The sequence below is a fragment of the Sturnus vulgaris genome, chromosome 5, assembly GCF_052056855.1.
Source record: "Sturnus vulgaris isolate bStuVul1 chromosome 5, bStuVul1.hap1, whole genome shotgun sequence".
NCBI lineage: Eukaryota > Metazoa > Chordata > Aves > Passeriformes > Sturnidae > Sturnus > Sturnus vulgaris.
In genome coordinates this window covers 70,836,627-70,860,305 of record NC_142247.1, presented here as the reverse complement: position 1 = coordinate 70,860,305, position 23,679 = coordinate 70,836,627, and the positions used below count along the sequence as shown (strand labels likewise).

The 23,679-nt window shown below is 43.8% G+C and overlaps 1 protein-coding gene across 3 annotated transcripts in view; it reads right to left on the bottom strand.

Annotated features, from left to right (window-relative positions):
• Positions 1 to 23,679, bottom strand: part of SFMBT2 (Scm like with four mbt domains 2) — a 104,149-nt gene that overhangs the window by 8,277 nt on the left and 72,193 nt on the right. For all 3 annotated transcript variants that reach the window (XM_088165960.1, XM_014884756.2, XM_088165961.1), the window contains 7 exons: positions 20,678 to 20,804; positions 16,303 to 16,416; positions 14,971 to 15,013; positions 14,320 to 14,390; positions 13,063 to 13,202; positions 8,629 to 8,738; positions 943 to 1,118 (listed from right to left, as the gene is read on the bottom strand). In XM_088165960.1, coding sequence (XP_088022086.1) covers positions 943 to 1,118; positions 8,629 to 8,738; positions 13,063 to 13,202; positions 14,320 to 14,390; positions 14,971 to 15,013; positions 16,303 to 16,416; positions 20,678 to 20,804 — 781 coding nt within the window. The remainder of the gene's footprint in view (positions 1 to 942; positions 1,119 to 8,628; positions 8,739 to 13,062; positions 13,203 to 14,319; positions 14,391 to 14,970; positions 15,014 to 16,302; positions 16,417 to 20,677; positions 20,805 to 23,679) is intronic.

Below are 23,679 nucleotides of genomic sequence, written 5' to 3'. Positions count from 1 at the left end.
CCTTTTGACACGTTCAGGAGGTGACCAGCAAAGGTATCCCAGGAAAACTAAAATGGCCCTTGGCACCCATGCCAAAATTCGTAACTGAACTGAGCCTTTCAGCAAATCAATGGAGTTTTGAGGAAAAATTCATCCAGTCACATAAAACAAAACTCTGAGATGGGACAATCTCAGCTGGAGCTCCCCCAGCTGCCCTCCTCCAGCCCTCCATTTGCTTCCAGTGGGAGCCAAGACTCCAGCTCAGGTATAAACTTCTACAGAAACTCATCCTCAGTGATCTCAGCATTTCCCTGAGCCCATTCCTCTTTCTACTCCACCACCAAACTCAAGAGAATTGCTTTAGATCAATTATACTGCTTTCTGCAACCTTTGTGGAAGCAGGACAACACTCTCTCCACTTTCCTGACCTGTTTAAGAGCCAATAATACCAATAAGTAATATTGACAACAAAAAGCACTGAACACTAACAACAGCCTTCCTGAACAGGCAGGATTATGTTTAAATACTCAACACTCTGAGTAGACAGTCAGTTCTCCCAAACCTTCCAGCACCTTAGCACTGTGGCTCTGGCCTGGGCTGCTGTGCATGCCAGAAACTCTTTACCAAGAGGATTAATTCACCTAAAAAAGCTGTCTCAGATGTAGCAAGTTAAAATCTCAGCTTCCCACTGCAGGTTCCTTGTGTTAGTTTTAGATATGAAGAAAAGCCAAGACTTCCAAAAAGTGACGACGTTCAAACAGATGTATTAGGATGGAGTGAGAGGGACAGCTTTTGGTACAGGATTCTAAGGGAACCTCTGGTGGCCTTAGGATTAAATAACTGCTCTTAGGTGACAATCCTCATCAGTATTAACATATCACACAACTCCTGTTTCTCACCACACACCATCTCCCACTTCTCTGGTTCCCAGCCAGCACCAAGAGGCATTTTTCCAATACTCACTGTACTTGGTTTTGGTGTGGATGGAGCAGTTCTCGGGGCAGACTTCAGCCACCAGCACAGGGCTGAAGAGGTTGGGGCAGCACTCGAGCTTTGCACAGACCCTCCTGCAGAAATCTGCCACCTGGTCCGACGTCCGCACGATCTTCACGGTCGCCCTGTACGTCTTCCCTCTGTACCTAGGGAGGAGTACAGCACCCCACGTCACCCATCCTGTAAAAGGGTCAACTGCACCACCTAATTAGTGGATTGGCTTCATTTTCTTCTGTCTTCACTCAGAGTCAGGATTAAAAACACAAAGGAGACTAATTGCTAGTTCGGATTTGGTTGTTTATTAAATCTTCTCTAAAGTACAGGGAGTTTTGCAACACTTCTACCTACCAGTGAAAAGGGAGCAAAATGGAGCTGAATCTAGCTAGTCACAAGGTCTTTTAAAGCTAAACATTCCAATAAAGAACTAACACCTATATTATTTATACTTTTGACCCAATAAACAAACATCTGTGACCCACAGTGCAGCCCTGACTGTCCAACCAAAAACTACTGCCTGAAACCATAAAGAAGGAAGCAGAAGACAGAAAGAGACAACACCCAAAAACCTCCATCTTGTCCCATACCTATTACTATATTTTAAAATCCCAGATTCAAAACCCTCCACTATGTGAAATCACACACTTCTATTCTAACTAAACACCAGTGATCTTAATTCCATCACTCAAATTTGGAAGCTTTCTCCAAGGTCTCAGGTCAAAAGCAGTGTTCTCCTGGGGGTCAGTGTCAGAAAGCACAAAACTCCCAGGCCTCAGGGTTCCAGCACTATCCAGCAAAATCCTGTGGTGCTACAGACCAGACTCTCCTTTTCCAGGGAGAGATCCTCCCCAGGGACTTTTGGGAGAGAGTCTCTCTTGAGAATGCAGGCAGAACAGGTCTACTTTTGTTAGTGGCTCCATTTCAGATTGACTGAGGAAGGAAAGGGTGAAATAAATGGAAGGTGTGGACATGATTTGGGAAGGAATCTATGTGCACACTGGATATATCTGTACATGTGGCAAGAGAAGGAAAAAAAAAATCTCAGAAAGCTTGGTGAGGATACTGCACAGGACAGCAAGCCCTTATTGTGAACTGATGCAAAATTTTGGGAGAGAGATGCAGCCTCCATATATTGACCCATGATCAGATGCTTATACACCTTGCAGAGCTTTCTGGTCACCATCCTGTGTTTGGACTGAACTCTCTAAGCCCCCAGAGAAACCAAGAACTTTTGATTTTCTTCACTGCCATCTTCTTTCCTGCTCCCACATCATGTTCCAGCTCCCAACAATCCCCAAGACCCACGGTGCCAGCTATCAGGACACACTCATTGAGAACAAGTATCTGGGTGAAACAACAATCTCTGCCACCCTGGGACCAGACGACTTCACCACTCTGAGACGTGGGCACTACAAAACCTGAGGAACTCATCAGGAGTCTCTGGAGTTATTTAACAGGGCTGTAGCAATAGGCCCTAAAAACTGATTCCTACAGTGAATGCCTGGAGCAGAAACCTGCAATGAAAGGTTTGTCTTAAATTTGCTACGCCACTAAAACATTTATTTTGATGTTTCCTATGAAGTGTTTCTGAGCGATAAATGGCTGAGAAAGACACAGTTACATCCCTGCTGTACTACATTGTAGATGTGAACCCTGCAAAACCAATTATCCCCGTAATTTATTAGACAGCAGCAGCATGCTGTTGTAAACAGTGAGATAAGGTTTTTAAAACATCTCTTATCCATCCTGAGGAATGCAACACGAGAGACAGCCACGCCAGAGCCCGGTGCTGGCATTACAAATGTGCTCAGAGGAGGGAAAAGTAACACATAACGAAAGAAAAAGAGGGAACAACAGTGGAAGAAAGATTATTGGATGGGAGGCAAGGAAAGACAAAGATACAGTCACCAGGAAAAATGAAACAAAGCATTTATTGGTGTATTAAGATCCGCAGTTTCCTAGCACCTGCTGATAGATATGGCAGAGGAGGAGGAGGTGGTGAAATAAAGATGTGACCAGAGAGTTAAAACATTCAGACAGCTCTTTCTGAAACAAAGGGGTGTGGGAAAAGGGTTTGAAACTGTGGCACATGAAGTGTTATAACAGGGAAACCCAAATGAAACTTGGGTCTGAGAACAGCCCAGTCCAATCATCCTTAGGTCACAATCCAAATTATCACCTCAGCATAAAACCTGGATGAGCATTCCTGCAAGGTGCCAGGCTCTGATAGCCCATTTGGTGCCAAGACAATCCTGGATTCATTCACCTGAATGCATGAATGATTTAATGAGCCAACTTTTCACAAACCCTTAAAGACCTGGACAAATGATGTAAAAAGGAAAAGTGCTCCTTTCAGGTACAGAGCACTGTTACAATCCCAGCTTCCCTATGAAACAGCTGCAGAACCAGAACCACCAAATGCCATAGGCATTTAAATACATCTACTTATAAAAGTTTTATATTTCTTTTCAATGTGTTTGAAAAGACTCCTGCACTTATTACTTCTCCAGGAGCCATTAAGTTTAATGACAGCCTGAATCACTGGGTCAGTGAGTCTGAGACAGGCTGCAGGATTTCACTGTGCTGCTTTCACCTGGACCCAAATAACTCTGCTTGGACTAAACCAGCACTTCCAGACAAACACGAGCCTTGAGAGTCTCCACACTGGAAGAATCATGGCACAGGGAGCACTTGTACCTACACCTCATTTTATGTCTGGATGCATCTGAATTTAACTCACATTTATTTGTCCTTGTTCTGACTTTCACCACTAGGATGAAAAGACTGCATCTGGTTTTGTTTCCCTGCAAAAGCACTCTAATCAAATTGCTTCTTGATCTTCTTTCTTATAAGCTAAGAAAGCTGCCTGATGGGTATTATTCAAGGATGGCTGACTTTTTCTAACTGTGTGCTTCCTATTGTGTTTGGCTGCCCAGGAAGGACCCATTGTACTACAGTGCCTGCTGAAAGGAAAAGATGAAACTAGGAAAATGAACAACTGACTGATTTCATAGTCTGCTTTGAATGCAACACACATTTTAATTAAAAGAGAGGATGGCAAAATGGAGATCTCCATGACTGCAGCAATCAGTCTCAATAACCCAAGGTGTTAGTACTGGCCACAGCAATATTTTTTACATCATTTTGGTCTTGGCAGCACCTCTTTCAACTATAAACTAGGTTCTACTAATATTTTCCATATTCCTCACACTCTAAAGATTTTTAACACAGGCACCACCAAATGTAATCTGAGCTGTTTCTAGGACAGCCATGTGGAAGGAGGTTCTTTGTCAGAAAACCTTTTCCATTAGCATCTCTCAGAAAGTTACCAGCTACTGATGCTCCTATTTATGTTTATATACCAGGACTCCTATCTTCTCAATCACTTGCAAGCAGCAAGTATGTGCATGCACAGCATGGCAGCACTGGAGTTTGGAAAACTGCTGTCTCAAGGATAATATTTTCAGTTTTCTTAGAAATCGCTGTTCTTTGTTAAAAAAAGATTTTTCAGCTAAAACCAAAGGAATCTTTCTTTCCTCTTCCCCCTTCTCTGCCCTCAGATCCCAAACTCAGAGAAAACTGTAAGGCTGGAACTATTTCCATGAAAAATACACTTGCTGATCCATGAGCAAAAGTATTAAATGAACAGCACTTTGCAATAGAATTCTTCTGTTGAAACTCCCTAAAATAGAGGTTCATGAGAACATAGTGCCTTCTAGAAGCTCCAGTTAGGGACTGCTGTGTGATGACACAGAAAGTCTTGTGCTGAAAAACTTCAAACAGCAAGAACATTGAGAACCTCATTTTCAAAAGTCCCATTCTAAGGTGTTCTGACAATTCTTATGACTGATTTGAACAACTCAGTAGATAAAAGTCTCAATTTCCTTTTCGGGGACTAAAAACTCCTTTCTATTCTTTGCAAGAAAATCTACCTTGTCTGTCTACCTTAAAGCCTGCCAAACACAAGGAGTTAATTTCCTTCAAAGCTATTTAATCATCCAGTGGCATTTTGTACTCTTGAACACAGGATTCAGAAATGGCACTGGAATGCTCTGGTTGTAAGGCCTTGTCTCATTGAGTCTCCTTCTGATTACAGAAATAAAAGGTTTAAGTCCTTCCACTGATCCTGGTTTGGAGAGCCTTGTTCAAAATGAACACAAATTAATTTCCACTGTTTCTTCCTCAACCCCAAACCAGTTACCTCATCACATCAGGCACAACTCGCCCTCTGCTTCTTGCCAATCCCTTACTGGTCCTGGATGTTCTCAGAAATGGCTTCCAAGAGGATTTGGCTAATAACCTGCCCAGGAAAATTAAGCTGACAGTCTGTAGATACTTGGATCCTCCTTCTTGCCCTTCCTAAGGAGAGGTGTGATAACTGCCTTTTCCCAGAATTTAGGATTCTTCCCTCATCCTAATCAATTTCCAAACACACGAGTGAGTGGCCTTGCAGTGACATTGGCCAGTCCTCCCAGGCAGAGCTGGCTGCATTCCAGCTGCTCCCATGCACTTGTGCACATCCAGCTTGCTTCCAGCGTCTTCAGATTATTTCCCATCTCCTGTGGGTAACACTTGGTTCCCTCAAACAGGATCAGGGCCCTGGGAAGCCTGAGAGCCAACCTTCAGTAGCAATGCCTGAAGTAAAGAAGATTTCACACACCTCAGCCTCGCCTATCACAAGCTAAAGGCAGTCTTCTAAAGCAACTGCAGTGGGAAGGCTTTCTTTGAAATCCAGCCTCATAAATAAGCAATGATGCATAGGGGTAAATATTCCTAGAACTCAGCTACAGGATTTGAGCAGGTCTCAGAATTCCATTTAGTGACGGAGTCCAGGAATACTCATCTTTATCATTTTGATCAACTGGGCTTCGTGCAAGACCCAGGAGATAATTTTCTGCACACACTGCTTTTGTTTATGTCCAAAGTCCTGCAAAAAAATGGGTAAATCCAAACAGCCCCTTGTCAGCCTCAGATATGAAAACCCTTGAAAAGCATAAAGTCCCTTAAGCATTTTATGTAAAACTGGGAAGGCAAATCAAGATGTAGGCACTGAACTTAAGAGCATCAAAACTATAAGGGCTGAATGCTGACAGCTTCAACTGCCCCTAATGGGAACTCAGGAGGATCAAGCCTGACATTTCTAACTCATCATCACCAATAAATCAGGTTTGACTCTTCTCACACAGAGCCAGCAGCGTTAATGGGAAATGGCTGCCATCACACACTGCAAACACATCTCTCTGGACAATCTAAATTGTTTTATCTTCTTTGCAAGGTGAGAGTAATTGATTCCACAGTGGTCACTCATGACAGCAGAGTGAACTAAATGCAGGCTGCCCCAGGACTGAGATAATGCATTCCTGGCAGTGCAAAACCTTGCATTTGGGACAGAGGAAAAGCAGCCTTCTCTTCACCAATCCCTTTGCTCTACCCTACTGCAGGCACTGCAAACCAACAGCACTGCCAAGACCCAAGGAGGTGCCAGCCCCCACCAGGAAGAAGGTGATGAGTCCCATCACAGCTGGCTCTGGAGCTGCCATCCTCAGCAACAGGCACCATCCAGAGCCCATGGAGCTGGAAGTTGCTCATTGCAGGTCTCTGTTGCTCATTTCAGGACTCTGTTTAAGATTCTGGAGCACTGTCATACCTGGTAGAAGGTGTCATGTGCTGTTTGTATGCTCCACAGTATCTGGTTTCATGACTCTGTTTTCTTTTCTGCTGCTGAACAACCAAAAACAATTAAAACTTCTGGATGGAGCAACTCGAGCAAACTAAAGGAGGAAAAAAGAAGGAAGTTCTAGGGTAGCCAGACAGTCTTGGGTCATGTCAACCTTCTGCCATCCACTTTTAAAAGTACTCAAACTACCCAAAGGCAAGCTGGGACAGCCACCAAGCCCTGCTCTGTGAAGAGATCAGCTACAGAAGCCAGAGAGCTGCAGGAACAAAGTGCTGTCCAGCCCCATGAGCTTTGTCCCCTCAGGAGCCAGAGGGAAATGCCACACTGGAGGAGGATCCACTGCTGTTCTTTGTGTGAAGACATTTCAAAACTTGCTGTCCCAGCTCTGAGCCTGTGATGATCCATTCTGTGGTTTAATAAAGTTGAAAGATGCTACCTGACTCCCTGGAGAGCTGAGTCACACACATGGACTGTGACTGGGGGGCCAACATAAAGTACTGTCATGGTCAGTTAAACATTTTCCAGGCTGTCTCCCATCAGAAATATGGACTGCAGCAGCCTGAAGAAATAGATATTTCTGCTTTAGCACAAGGCAGATCCCCACACTCAAACGGGAAGCCACAACAAAATCCTACTCAGGATCCTGCTAACAGGAAAACTGCCTGTAAGCTCAGTTCTTTGTAGGAGAGGATGTTAATTAATACAGGGCTTTACAACTTGATTTCACAACTGCTAAGTACCTGTAGGAATGAATTATCTGATATTTGCAGCACAAGATGTGGGATCCTGGAATCGGTGAAAACCAGGTCATGGACAAAGACCTGTTTTACATGAAAATCTGCATGCTTGAGGTTGACTTTTAGATTTCCATCCACAGAATGTCCATTGACAAACACAAAAGCCTGACAATCCACATGGGTCAAAGAAGCAAATTAAAAATAGGATGTTTCTAGCTGGTTTTTATTTCAGTTTGCAATCCTCCTTCAGGAAAGCAGTTTAAGTGTACCTAGAGTAAAAGTTTCTCAACTCCCTCCCTCAACCTCTGCAATATCTGCATGGGCAAAGATCAAATACAGTAGCCATCAACAGTGCTGTGTTTGGCAGCTATTCATATCAAATAACCAAGAGAAAATTGCTTTTCTTTGAAAAGGAGTTACAGAGTTCAGTACAAAGGGTGAGATTCACTGCATTTAACTACAGTACTTAAAAAGTCAAGGTGACCATTAGCCAACAAAGAGAGCTTTCTTCAAAGAAATATTTGTTGACATCCATCTTCAAGTGGGAAGAATTACTCTTCAGAAGGACTCTGCAGAGAGCTTAGGTGAGACTCCCCTCTTTCAGAGAGACAATGATTGTTGAAATACATCCTAAGCATAGTGCCCATTACATAAAGAAGACATAAATAGGTAGATTTTAATGCTGGAAGGAGTTCAGTATTCTTTGGTGCTGTTTAGAAGAGAATAGAAGAATATATTCTAGAAAGGCATCCAATCTTGACCTGCATCTCTGATCTGTTACTACTTTGCCCTAATCACACTCCTGCTAAAAAATGTGTCCCTGCTAATTCGTTTGAACTTTTCTTGGTGCCATTCATTCTCACCAGTTTTTCTGCATTAGCCTGACAGGCTCTAATTTAAAAGCAGCAATACTCCTGCATTTAGAAAGCCAGGAATTGAGTTCATTCAGTAATAGCCAAGCTTATAAGAACAGCTTATCATAAAACTCAGGACTTGACTTCATCAAAAACTGGATGGCTGCTTGGAGAAAGACAATAGAAATGAACCATTCAGGTGAATATTTCATTTCTGAAGTTGCTATGGAATGAGTCAAATAATTCAATGAAGCAAAACGATAATTAGAAAAGTAAAACTCTCACAATGGAAAAAAAAACCCCTTTTCTTATCTTGTTTTTTTTTTTTTTTTCCCTAGGCAGTTCCCTTTCTGAAACATTCCAAATAAAAGAACACACATTGAAGACTTACTTTGCTTTAAGTGTTTCCTCCTGGAAATTCCACTGAGGGTCTTCCACAAGCTGCAGTTCTCGTAAAACACTCCCTGGCTTGTAAGCTGCATTGATCACCATGCTGAGAACCTATGGGGAGATAAAACCAACAACAATGATGGGTTTAAAAGTCTTTGACCACACTGAATATGGTCCCAGGTGCTTGCAGGTGTTTGTTTCTGTCCTGGTTGCACAGGTTAAGGGCTGGATGCAAGGAGGAGGGGTCCCAGAATGATCATTATTGCCACATTATAGATATATTATAGATATATTATAGCTATATTATAGATACATTATAGATAACACCTGATTCTGATAAGGTAGCTGCATTAAATGCTGTTTAAAAAAAATCTGCTAACCAGCAATTTTGTCTTTGTGACAGACCCTCTCACCCCAAGCAAGTTCCATAGACTGCATCCATAACAGACCAGTTTAACAAAAAAAATGAAGACAGAAATAGCTCTGAAGGCACAAGCAGGGTCATGTGCACCACCACAGAGTGAACACTGAAGGGGAAATTCACACATTTGAGGTCAGCAATGTGCTTAAGAGCCTGAGAGTTGTGTGCCTCGGCTGTATTAACAGAATAGTAATGAAGTCCCCACAAAAAGAGTTTGCAGGAGGTGTGCCTGGAACCCAGTGTGTGTCCACTCCGTACAAGAGAACACATGTGCCAACCCTTTTAATCCAGAGTCACTGAGAATAAAAATGATTCCTGCTATTGGCTCAGGAAATCCAAGCTTTAATAGCCTACACTTGGCATAGGGAGATAAACACAAGGAAAACAAATCTCTTAACAGCACCAGACCGTGTGTTTGAACACTCTGCATTGTATGCACATGAATGATCCCACAGTGAGTCTGGATTGGTTTTCATCTAATTTAGCTCTTTACCTAACGCCTGTTCTTAATTCCTTGGGGGCCTGCAAATGATTTCAGTATGATGAATATTAAGTTTATCCAGCACCCATGAATGCAGTTCATCAGAAATGAAAAAATAACTAGGTCATACTGCAGTGACCAATGTGTTTATGTTTGTTTGGTTGGTTTTCTCTGAGTTGGGTTTTTCTCCCCCTCTAAATCCAGTAACCTGAGGATTTGCTAGCATTTTGAAAACCCTACAGGATTAATTATTTTCAGGCAAAGGCTTCACTTAATGCTGCAGAGTACTCTGTAAAATGGTACTGGCTGGAGTTGCCTGGATAGGTTATTTACTAGAAGCAAAATTTAATTTATCATTGGGCTCTTGGAATCACTCCTCGAACCACTCTTCAAAAAAGTCCATTTAGAGACAACAAACACTGACAGAGGGTAGATTTAGACTGGATGAGAGGCAGAAATTCTTTAAGCAGAGGGTAGTGAGGCTCTGGTACAGGGTGCCCAGAGCAGCTGTGGCTGCCCCTGGATCCCTGGAATTGCCCAAGGCCAGGTTGGGATGAGGCTTGGAGCACCCTGGGATAGTGAAAGGTATCCCTGCACATGGCAAGGGGTGGCACTGGATGATCTTTATGGTCCCATCCAACCCAAACCACTTTAAAATGCTATGAAAAGAGAGGTTCTGAGTGAGCCCTTCCAGCTGCTCACCCACATCCTCTCTTGCTGCTCTCCCCACACAAACTGAGGGGCACTGGCCTCTGACACCTGATGTCAGGAAGCCAGAAGTGGGTTTTCAAAAACATCAAGTGCCTGGGGAGCTGCCACACTCATTCACAGCTCATCAGGTGCCTCGATCAGCAAATGCAGGGCGTTTTTTAACCCCTATGCAGGAGTTTGTTGGGACAGCTCTCCTTCAGCACACTTCTACACCCACCCCACCCTGCTGGGACATTTGGGGCAGAAAGCATCCTGCACAGCCATTTCCACCAACAGTGCTGTCCTGCCCCCTCCCCAGTGTAATGGTGCTTGTAGGAGTTGTTGGAATAGCTGGGAAATGAGCAAGAAAAGAAAAGCCAACCCTGCAATACCAGTGTGGCCCTGCCTGGGCGTTCTCCCAGACACCTAATCAGCTCCAGCCCTGCACAGGCACCCACAGTGCCAGGACTTTTCTCAAAGCTGGCTTGTCACCAGCAGGACTCCGTAAACTTCTAAACTCAGTTCAAGAAAAGAGTGTTTTGTAAGAACAATTATTTCCCTTTCAGGGAAGGAAAAAAATTTAAAACCTCTGGCTTTTACTCTTCTTGTATCTCAAATGAGTCACTGGGTTTGGCATTTTACCCTACAGCAAAGGTCCATCATCACAATAACAGTGCCACCTTTTAGCAACAGTATCACTTCATATTGCACTCTATTAAATGCAAACAAACAGGTTTTTGGAAAAAAATTAACTGTGATTTAAACAAAACCAGTGAAGAAACTCAAACCAGTTTCCAACTTTCTCTGTAGATGGAAAATTACATCAACCATCTCAGACCGGTCAAATTTCCTTTGGCTGGAGTGTGACCAGTCTGAGATTTTGGTGGTTTAATTTCAGCTCTCTGCATCAGGAACGGTTTGGGTGCAGTCATCTGTGCCTTGGAGCACAGGGGGGGATTAGGCAAGCCCAGCCTTTGCTCTAATCCATCAGTGAGGTTTTATTTTGATGCTGCTGACTTCTGGATTTTCAGAGCTGAGTGAACTGGAGTCACACCATGAATATCATCACACAGCACCATCACAAGCCTCTGCCCAACCTCACCAGCACCTGATATTCATCAAGTTCTCCAGCTCATCTATTTTCATGTGCACAGGGGCTCTTTTCTGAGTATATCTGGTGTGCCTGATGCTACTGGGCAGTTCAGCACTTTTCGTTCACACATTTCCCATCTCCATCCCCCTTGAAACAGTCTCAACCCTGGATGAAGTTTTCTTAGGAGATATCACTGACAAGGTACAGCTAAAAATATGATCACAACTCTTTTCTCCTGTTCAAGACCTCAATTATCAGCATTCTTATGAGGAGAAACTCAATTTTCCTCCTCTTTCTGGGATATGATCCCACACTTCCTACCTAACAAGAGATGCTAAATCCCGGAGTGGCCTCAAAGCAGGGCAGTAAACTGTTTTTTTTTTTTTACTTGGAATACTGATGTTTCTGTGGGACAGAGAAAGGAGAGTAAAAGAGTTATTTGGGATACTTTCGTTAGATGATCAAGGATCTAAAAGGCATCTTTTGTCATAGTCCATTTTCTTTTTAAATAGAGAAAGAGCAAAGTGTCTTAAAAACAGCAAGAGCAATAAGCAATGAAGTTAATTAATCTTTACAACGTATTTCTCTAAGACATGGGGAGCTATAGATCATTTGGAATCTTAAGAAGACACCTTGTTTTATTTTACAATGTTGCTGAGGAGTTCTTGGCATATATGAAGAATAGTTTGTGCTTTTTAGATATCCTGACCCCAGAACTAAAACTGAAGCCGACCATGTATTTATTTTAATTTAACTTCAAGTCAGCCTTTATTATACAGAATAGCTACCTTACAGCCACCACTTTTCAGCCCAGGTGCAATGCCTGGATGGCAGTAGCTGATATCTCCACTGTATTTGGCTCCAGGTTTCAACTTTTTTTCCATGAAAACACCTCAGAAACGAGACAACCTGTGCAACTGATGTCAAACAACAGGCATTGCCACCTCACTTGCCTCTTACAGTGAAAGGAACTACAATAAACCAGTGGTCCCAGCAGAAAACTTGTGCTGGCACTGGGAATAATGAACAGCTAGGCTGTAAAAATAAGTTTGGTACTAAACTGCACAAGTTACCTGTTACTCACCTAAGACTTTGGGATTCAAGGTTACACACACAGGATGATGCTTCACTGCATCAGTGGTGGAGTTAAGGACGAGACCTTGGGTGGAAAGGGCTGAGGAGCATCAGGAACTTCAATTGTGCTGCAATTTTTACCTCCAGCCTGCCCATGGTTCTCTGAGCTGCTGGCACATCTCTCATCTTAGCAACAGCTACCAGGAATGAGCTGTACCTCCCCTACAGCAACATTCTGAATGTTTTCTATTCACCCTTCCCAGAATTTGGAACTGGTTCTCATGGCCAGAATGAGCTTGAGGTTATGGCCATAATAAGCTTGAATTTTTTCTGCAAAGTGACAAGGACCAGTGCTGGGCCACTGCCACTGTCCTGCTCCTTGGGAATTTGTTTATGTCTCCAAAACGAGATGCCCATGTCTCCATGACACTGCTACTGCTCCTGTGTTGATAGCAACCCACACTAAAGTTGCTCCCAACCAACAGAACTGCCCATGTTTCAAAATCATCACCTCTCCCATCAAAACCCACATTGCAAAAACTTGCCCTCTCTTCCTGGCTTTCTCATGGAAACCACTCCAGGACAATTTCAGGTGCATTGTTCTCAAATTCTGGGTCTGGCAAGCCATGAGTCATACTTCCCTCAGAAATCCCCCCAAAAGAGAGCTGGGCCATACCTCCTTGAGGACCAGCACACACTTGCCAGGCCCCACAGACTGAGGTAGCTCTGCAATCCTGCCTTTGTTTAAATATGGACCTGAGAAGCAGCGGTGGTTGATGTAGAGCTGGGGGCAGCAGTATCTCCCATTGAAGGTGCCTGCAAGGAGAAAGCAGCAGTGAGGTGCCTGTAGCACGTTTACACCATAAATCAAGGACACTTCTTCCTCCTAGATGTGGGAGGAAGGGAAGGAGAATAAAGGAGGCACAAAATTCTACCCTGGGATAGAAGGTAGGGAAGCCTCTGCTATTGAAATCTGTCCAGCATGGGAAAAGGAAGTGTTTTTAATAGTGACTGATTTGGCTGCACACTCTGCTGAAAGGAGGACTGGGAAAGGATTTAAAACATGATATGAGCCAGTGCTCTTCCAGAATTCACACTGCAGGGAGACATGAGCAACTCACTGCAACCTGCCAGGAGGGGATGTGTGAGCGGAGCCTCATAGGGAGGGAGAGTATTCTCTCAGTGAAGAGCCTCAGAAACCCTTCCTCAGCTCCTGTCCAACCCTGCAAGCCCTGCAGGGCCATTCCCTGACCCAGCATGCGTCTACAGAGTCGTTTTCCTTGTCTGGGCTAATTACTCTGGGCTCCCTTATAGCCCACGGAAAGAAATGGGAACTTCTAGATGTGGTTCACGTGCCTTTCAAGTGGTTATCCACATTTTTTGGTTATCACACCCAAAACGACCCTGATTCCCCCCGTTTAACTGTAATGGGGTGTTGGCTGCAATGCAAACATGTGTCCCACAGCCTGATCAAATAGAGTGAGTTAAATCCTATCCCTGCTGCTGGGTTTACACCATTAACTGGATGAATATTGCACTCAGAGCCTCCTGCCACTGCTGAAGGGGAGAGGAATCTGCCTTTAGCAGAAGCAGCAGCCACACCACACTGATGTAACACAGAGAACCCATCAGGTCCTGCTGCACCCAATTCCATCAGTGTCAATTAACAACCTGCACCCAACTCCACCAGAGAGATTCATCAGCCTTGTCTTAATATCATCATCTGAAATGGGCAAGCTCCAGGGGAACTCTGATAGCCCCAGCAAGACACGTGGAGAACCAGACCCTCACCTGCTGTACATCAGGTGGGCTCATTCCACCTTACACCCCCTGAGGATGTGGCTCCATCTCCCCACCCCTGTGACAACTCACTGCCTTTCTGGGGTCCTCCCCTTCCATACAGCACACGGGTCTTTGAAATAAAGATCCCTACCTGTTGTGTCTAACTGAGGAACTGGGCAGAGGTCATGAGGTATTTTCTCAACAGGCACTGTGGATGGTAACCTGTAAAAGAGAAATTGGGTGTATTTAATAGAGTATTTGTGCATTTAACAGAGTCAGATAGGACAAAGGGCCAGACCCAGTCCTTAGGCTGGACCAGAAGATACACCAGCAACAGCCTGGGATGAGGAACCTCCAACACAATTCCATTTCCATGTGGTTGATCACAGACCAGGGTACTGCAGATGAAGGAGCCAGACTCACTCCTCCTCTAAAAATACACTCTGATGTGTCAGCTTTAGACCTCCAGGCTTCAAATATCCTCCCTTAAATCCCAGTTTCTACAAACTGCAAGAGCTAGACAAGGAAATGCCCTCCTGGTCCATGTCCATCTTCCCTAAGCATCCCTTGCTGGCCATCAGACAGGGGCTCCACAGCCCCAACCAGTAAAAAATTGCTGTTACTGAGACTTCCTAGTATGCTAACAAATATTTCAGACTTAAAAGAATCCTCTTGCTGGCTGTGCTGCAGTATCTGGGCAGTAGTTACCAAGCCACACAGCTGCTGTGTATTATTCCCCCAGGAAGACCTGATGCATTCCTGTAAAAACACCACCTTAAATAACAAAATCAGAACAACTTACTGTTTTTCTGGTTGCACAACGGCAATTCTCCTCTTCCTTCGCACTGCAAAAATGAAGCAAGGGAAAAAAAAAATTGTTTTTTATCCTTCTGTCCTGTTAAGTACACCCAGAATGCATAAAAAGCTGTGTAAATGCACTGACTATAAAACGGCTTCGAACACAATGAAATGGTACTTAATTACTATCACCATCTTTTCTTGCTATTTTTTAAGTAAGTCACTACATCATTAAAACCTACTTTAATGATGTAATAATACATTTAATCTTTCCTCTGGAATGCTAATATTGTGTTTTATGGGATCAGCATAAAAGAAAAAAATTAAAATAAAAACACAAATATTTTTCCATACAGAAACACATATGGATAAGATTACATTTTACAAGCATGATTACCTCCAGCATAATTTATCCCCAGCTATAAATTGTGATAAGGCTGCATAATGTTGCCATAGCAGTACTCTCCTAAATTAGGCTCTGGCTGTCTGATTTTTAACTTAAGCATATTTAACTCTTCTAAAGGCCTGATAAATTTTAAAATTTGCCTTTCAGATGTTAATTAATATAAACAGTGAGGCCAGTTTTTTACCTGGTGGCTTGAGATTGGATATGTTGTAACAGGAGAATAACACCAAGCCACTGAGCTCTCATGAACTACCTTCAAATGCATATAAAAAGCAAAGAAATTTGTCTTAATATGCACTGGAGGCAGGACAAAACACTGTGGGCTTAATTGTGCTGTGAGGGGGATTTAAACTGAACACTAGGAAAATCTCTGAGCTGGCAAGGGCAGTGAAATAAGGGACAGATACCCTGGGAAAGGGCAGAAACTCCATCACAGAAGGGCAGCAATTATTTCTCCATTTAGATGGAGCAGATCCTCTCTTGTAAAGGGGGACCTGGATGGCCTCTGTATGTCCATTCCACCTGGTATTTTATGGTTTGTTTTTTTTTTTCAATTTGAGGTCCTTGTTTCTAATCCACTCAGCTGCCTGACTGAACCTGGCTCAACACAACAAAACCTGGTTTCCCTCTGACAACCCCACTGACCAACAAATCCTTCTGCAAACCCACACCCCACTGTGCAATCCCAAACCATGGAACAGCCTCCCCTAGCACAGACAACCCCATTTTTGCAGGGGCTGATCACAGAGACAAATACAAACTGTGTAATTCCAGTCTGGTCACTAATTAAGATTTATTACCATTTATTGCAGTACACTTCCAGCCTGGTTACTGGTCTGCTGGGTAGGTTGACAGTGTCAAAAATGGGATTATAGACCTTAGGAAAAATCCTGTGTACTATCTGCACTGCTCAGGTCCCCATGTACTTACAAACAGCTTTGTGTGGTGGGGTGAGGTTATAAGCATTTGCTTCACACCACCCAACAGGGAAAATGTCCATTGACTCCACATCAACAATGTACTCTGGAGAGGGCATCTGTGAACCTACAAACACGAATTTAAAATGGGATTTAGGCATGGGAACACCAAGCTCAGCCATCCAAGCATCCATCACAAACCTGGGGAAGTGAATGATGGAACGTGTGAAAATAAATTTGCTTCTCTTCACCAAAATCAGGCACCATTTCATCTACAGCTTTGCATAGACAGCAAGGATGGGGCTGCTGCATTTACAGTGCAATGTGGTTCAGAGGAAAAGCCCTTTAAGAGCATTTTGAGGGTTTGCAGTGAAGCAGCCAAAAGCCAGGGAGGTTAAACATACTTAACATACTAAACATAACTTCCCTCGACAAGATGGCCTGGCTGACCCCTGGGTATTTTGTAAAGTTGCATAAGTGAGTTAGAAGGACTTGATGAATGCTTGCTCTTAATGGTAAGAGTGTGTCTAGGCTTTCCCGGGGTGGTAGCTAATGTGTGAGAGAGGCTTTTATGGATCAGTGCTTCCCTGCAGCTTTTTTGTGCAGCTCTGCCTTTGAGTCCCATTTTTTCAGGGTGAGAGGTGGTCACTCTACTGTCCAGAAGTGCCACAGATTCTCCTAGGGTTCCCTCACATGAAACAAGAGCTGATCACCCAAGAGGAGAGAAGCAGTATAAAAATGCCAAGTGGGACACACACACCAAGGTCTCTGGCATGATGCTGACTCCACAACTTCACCTGAAGTCTCTGTTTAAAGCAATTATCTTCCAATTTGGTTATTATGCCTCCTTTAGAAGAAAATCCCTTGTCTTCATTTATGTGGGTCCCACTCACACAACCAAAGAATTATTTGGGTTGGAAAAGACCTCCAAGATCATCAAGCCCAACCATTAACCCATCACTGCCAAGCCCACCACTGACCCATGTCTCTCAGCATCACATCTACATGACTTTTGAACACTTCCAGGAACAATTATCCCATCACCACCCTGGGAAGCCCATTCCAGTGCTTGACCACTCCTTCAGTGAAGGAAATTTTTCCTTTTTTTTTTTTCTAATTTACCTGATTTCCACTCAAAATCCAATGACGATATTCCTGCTGGCTTTGAGTTCTCCCAAAAACAACTCTGTGTCCTGAGTCAAGGCACCATTTAACTACTCCAATTCAAGTTCAACTGCACTGGCACAGCTGGGCCAGCAACTTCACCTCTTCCCTCTGCCAATTCCACCCCAGGACAGAGAGCTCCAGCACCAGCATGGGGTGATCTCCTAATAAAAGGGATCTAAGGATCAGCAGCTTCCCATGCATCACCCTCACCCCAGCATCTGTTAAAACATCTTTGCCTCCTGCTTAAGGCAGCAAGTGTTTGACTGTGCACAGCCAGATTACTACAGGGAGCTTCCCACTAATGTGTGTTCATCAAGGGCTTGTGGTGTAATTGAAACAGTAATTGAACTTTGTGATGGGAACAGCACCGAGGCTGAGGTGCAGCATTTGGATCATTAATAAACCTGCTGCTCTGAGAGTGTGTGGCTGCATGAAAAACCCAAAGAAGGCAGGGAAAAAGGTGCTGGTGATCACACTGCTGGAGGAAATAATGAAAAAAATGCACTCATGATGTCTGTGTAGATTCATGGATGTCTTCATGTGTTTCTCTGAGCCCTGTGTCATGTTCATGCACTATCCATTGAGAGCACAGTGTTTCCTTCACTGGGATATGGGGGAGAGAATGGGATGAAGGAATAGGGGAAGGACACAACTTGCTGAATACAAGATTTCAGCAGTTGAAATTCCCTGGAAAACCATATCCCTCCACAAGAGAATACCATGTGGTCACTGCTCAGTTTGAACTGGATGAAAGCTCCAGTGGGGAGCTCCATTTCCACCTGACACCACAAATCCAGGCAAGGACCCCATGTGACAACAGTGAGTCAGTGTCAAGATATAGATCAAGCCCTGAACAGAGCAAGAAATCAACACAGACCCCACTGAAATGTCACCAGGACTGGGAAAACCAATTACTTCATTATTGTTATGGTGTTATTCTGACAAAACAGACTCAACTATCTTGGAGGTCTTCTCAATCTTAATTATTCTACAATTCTAAATTATTGTAAAGTAACCAGATCACATGCACTTTCCTGCTTACAAGCAATAATAAATGAGACATGAAGGGTCTTTTCCAACCAGAATGGTTCTATGAACATTCTGGTTCTGAAGTTTACAGCTGCAGCCACCCTGAGGAGCAAGAAAGCAGCACAATGCCTGTTCTCCTGCTACACCTTGTTCATCTTGTAAGACACATTCACAGCTACTCTGCCCTCCCTGGCACTGCTTCTGCCCTCTGGCAATTGATAACCCTGTTTGCACTTCCAACATCCTACTGCTTCCTTTGGCCACACTCACAGGAGTGGAAAACAGCTTTTCTGAGACTCATTAGTTTCATCTGTTGTGTTTTATGCTGCTCTCTTCTCAGAGCTAGAAACGTCCATGAGAAGTGAGAGGTTAAAGGGAAAACAAGGAGACTGGAAACAGGGTGAGGAAAATGTCTGTGTCCTGCTATGAATCTTACAGGATGGGCAGAACAGAGCAGCAACTCTAGAAAACTGTAAAAGGGGAAATTACAGGAAACCTGCCTGGAGAAGTGATTAACCAAAGGGTTTTCCTCAAATTCCTGGGCTGTGCAGGGAGCGTGCATTATTACTTGTATAAATTCACACCAGAAAGCTTCAAGCTCTAAAATCTAAAATGAACCAGTAAAAATTAACAATGCAGATGATGAGTAATAAAGTAGCAGAGAGCACAGAGCATCCCATCAGTCCTGAGCTTCTCCTCCACCACGGGGGAACCACACTGCTGCTCATTAAACGCTCGCCCTCCAGTTTAGGGTTTTGCTACTGTACACTGTGTGATTTATCACACAATGTTCCCTCGTGTCTAACTCGGCCCTCCTTAACTCCTGTGCTCCTGGTTTATGGCTGCAGCCCGGGCTGTCAAACTGGGAAACTGGGAGGGCAACAGTGAAAGCTTCGGAGGCTCCTGTGATAAATGGTGGGACCTGAGGTCTTCAGTGAGGGGCTCCCGTGGTAGTTGGGGAGCTTTGCTGCTTCCAGAATATAAATAATCCATTAGAAACAACACTAAATTAATGGAGTCAAAAAAACCCATGCCACACTTCAAGCCACATTTATTTTATAACTCTGCAAGCAGGGGTTTTTTGGTTGTGGGGTTTTTTTTTAATGCCTTCTTTTAGCATAACACTGTGCATACTGTAGTGATGTATTCCTATAGCAGCAAAGATTTCTTTCTATTTCTGCAGTCTTTTGCATCTTTTCTGTTTATTACAGATCATTCAGTTCCTGGTATTGAGATATAAACCAAGCTTAAAGCATCTATATATCAGAACTCAAAAGAAAGAAGATGCACACAGGGTTTTTTTATGGTAAGTTATAAAAAAACATCCTTTAAGAAATTAAAAGAGTAACAGGCAGGGAGAAAGAGATAAGGAAGCAAGGTGGGAGTGTGTTTCCCTCTTCCTGCATCTATCCACATCTTTGGCATATACAAGTGAAGGCACTTGGTCATTTAATATAAGAAGTTCCCAAAATGGGTCAGATTCCTTGATCAGGTGCGTGTAAATTCAATAGCCTCGGTGAGAATGGAATTTCAAACAACTGTTAATTCCAGCAATTTAAAAATATATATATTTGTCCTGTGTCTGTACCAGGGTGCAGATGAGCTGTTGCTACCTTGAGCTATAAGGCAAAGAATTAGCCTAGAGTTAAAAACCAAAACCTGCCACTGCACACAGCTCTACCAAAAGCAAGCACTCAGGTGGAACTGTAATACTTTGGGTTACCTGGAAATGTCTTTACCAACTTTAAGGGCTCTGATTAGACACCTCTCCTCCTGTACAAACTGTCAGGTTGGGAATTATTGTAGAAGTCTCAGCTGCACAAGTGAGGCAAACTTCTATTCCTAGGATGAAGGTGCATGATGATGGCAGAGAGGAGGTCGTTATCATGGGGATAAAGCCCATGTGGATGGGAGGGTGGAGGAACTTGCAGCTCCACCAGAGAAAGAGCAGGTAAATATAATTCCTCATGACACACAAGTGGTCAATGTGTATAAAACTGAAAAGCTGGAGAGAGAAATTTTGTGCAGAGGATGAAGGGAGTGAGAGTGAGTGGGTTGGTGAGTGGGTGAGTGGGTGAGTGAGTGAGTGAGTGAGTGGGTGAGTGAGTGAGTGAGTGAGTGAGTGAGTGAGTGAGTGAGTGAGTGAGTGATGAGTGAAGCAGACAAACACCAGCTGCCTTTAGAGCAGGTACCTTCCAGGTGCAGCCACATCAACCGTCCTTTCACCGAGGTGATGGAAGCAACACAAATCTCTGCAGGGTTCCTGGGGTTCACTGCCTCCAGCTTCATGTTCTTGGTGAAGCCACGGCTGAAGGATGTCTGAAAGAGTCAAGAGACAATGCTGGAACATGGCACTGCAGCACTGCACAGCTACAACCTGACAGTCTGCTGGGAGGCAAAAATTTAGCATGGTTTGCTTTCCACTGGAAGGGCAGAATGCGAAGAAGAAGAATGCAAAGGCATCCAGGGTCAAATCAGAGCTGTGCTGGTGCAGCCCATGGTGAGGCAGCACATTGGGGTCTGGGGGAGTAGAGACCCACCTGCTGCCCCTGGAGGGATACCCAAAGGAGGCTGTGACCCTGGAGAGAGGAGCCCATGCTGGAGCAGGTTTGCACCAGCAGCTGTATGAAAAATCAGTGATGAAATGCATGTCGTGTTCTACTCCTACCCCGGACTCCTAGGAGACTGGGAGGAGGCTGCTCCACATCAGTTCCGAGTATGTTTGAATGTTTGCCAGTGGTGCATTTTCTGTTAATGGGATACTACCCAGAGGGTTCCCAGAACTCCTGTGCTTATCCATCTCTCACCTTGCTAGGAGAAACCTTATAAAGCAAAAAACCCTCTTGTCTGAGACCAGAGAAACCTCTTCATACATTCAGTCACTCAAGCTGACTGAAGCTGAAGATATTTGAGTAACCTTTTCAACTATGCTTTTCTTCGTGGAGTTTTCATGGAAGGGCCTCTGAGCAACAATCTGGTGGGTGGCAGCAGTGCCCATGGGATGGGGGGATTGGAACTAGACAGTCTTTAATGTCCCTTTCAACCCAAACCATCCTGTGATTCTATTTTAAGCTCAATGAACAAGGCTTCCAGGTACATTGGCTGGAGTGCAGATGGATCCAGTTGTGTTCATTGCTACTGTTCCTTCCAATGTCCCCTCCTGTCACTTATTCTCAGTCCCTTCCCAGTATCTCCCCCACCACTATCCCTGAAAACACACTAATGCAACACCTGTGTCCATACCAGGCCTTCCTTTCCTTGGATTTCCTTCCCCTCTGTTCCACCTCCTCTGCATCTCTCTGCACAGAAGGGGTTCCCTCTCTAAGATTTTTTGCTAATAATAATAATAATAATAATAATAATAATAATAATAATAATAATAATAATAATAATAATAATAATAATAAATAATAATAAATAATAATAATAATAATAATAATAATAGTAATAATAGTAATAATAATAATAGCCACTGATTCAGAATGACACCAAACCCTCATCCTATGTGAGAAACTGCAAGTCAGGCTCAAATTCAACCCTTCTCCTCTTGGTACCACACCAAGGATCATGGGCACTTCACCTTGAACAACCATTGAGAGAACAATCTTTGAGAGACTGAAAACTCACGGCTTTGTTCTCTTTTCCATCCAAGAACACGCTGCTACTCTCAAACACAGCTTGGACTGCCTCAAGCCTTGCTCAGCACACAGATCAGCTTCACCCTGCAAAAGCTGCTAATGGCCAGGGCTGCAGGAATGCAGGCTGAGTTTGTTTAAATGCCTTTTATGTTGCCTAACAAGGAAACGCCATTTATCATCACTCCAGCTCCTTTCAGGCTCCTTTCATTGCAGTTCGGTGCTGGAGGCTCATTTATACAAAATCAATGGCAAAACAGTTAGGTGGAGTTTATTTTACTAAGCATTTGGGCACGTCAATCCATTTCATAACTGCCTGTCCTTGTTAAAAATCCCTCCTGGGGAAACAGCTACAGCACCTCCACTGCCAGCACCAGTCCCAGCACGAGGTGGGAGATGCAAAAATCTTCCATCAAAGAGCCCCTCACAGCCACAAATCAAGGGGACCAGCCAGCCAGGAGGCTGTACAAATGACAAGAGTGCAGTTCCCTCTGAAAAGAATTGTGTTATTAAGAGTGAAAGAATAAGAGACACATGTTCATCTGGTGAATGTTTTCTTAAAAAAAAAAAAAGAAGGACCAAAAAATGCTCAGACCTGACTTAAAAAGGACCAAAAAATGCTCAGACCTAACTTAATGTTAGAGGATATTATGCAGAGACGTTTCTAAAGGCTCAGAGAAGAGATCCATTACTTGGCAAAATGAAAAGGTAGGGATGCTTGAAGAAGAGAAATGCAAAAATAGTCCCACTGTATTGGTGTGATGCAGCACTGTCCAGCTTCCCTCAGGACTGCTGGAGATCTTTGTTTTAAGTCCCTTCAGGATGAGGGTTTTTATGGAGCAAAGAAATCCTCACTCTGGTTTGACTCTCAAGTCAGACTCTGTTCATAGCACAGGTCCTATGAGTTTGACAACAAAAAATCCACCAATTCACCATCAAGGCTTCCAAGCCAGGCAGATCCTGAGCCACCACAGATGAGCAAGGCCATGGAAAACCACAGCTGGTGCCTGTCTCCATTCTGCTTTCCATAAACACCCCACCCCTCAGCCCTGTGACTTCTGAGCCCAGTGAAAATCTGTACAGTTCCTACAGAAACCTGTCAGTCCATGATTCACACCATGACTTTATTTTGCAAAGCCTTCAATGCTCATTCTGGGTGCACCATTAAGATTTAGGTACCACCATCAGGAGTATTTTCAGTTACTGATGGGATCTCAACCTCCATCAGCTGATGGGCACATGAAGGACAGCACCAGGTTACTGGAGAAGGCAGAAAGCTACATCTGCCTTTCCTCAGGCAATGAATACCTGTCAGATCAAGCCACACAGGACTGTCATTGCCATAAAACAGCCTGCAAAAGATTATTTCAAAACCTGTGAATCTCAATGGCATCCATCACTCTCACATCACTGTTGCTGCATCAAAAGGAAGGACATGAACTGTCCCAAGGACAGAGCATCCGTGAGGGTTAATCATCCTCTCAATATATTTTCAATGTTTAGAATTTTAATACATGTGGTTTGGTTAAATGTATCCCCCCGGGATACAGAGAAACACC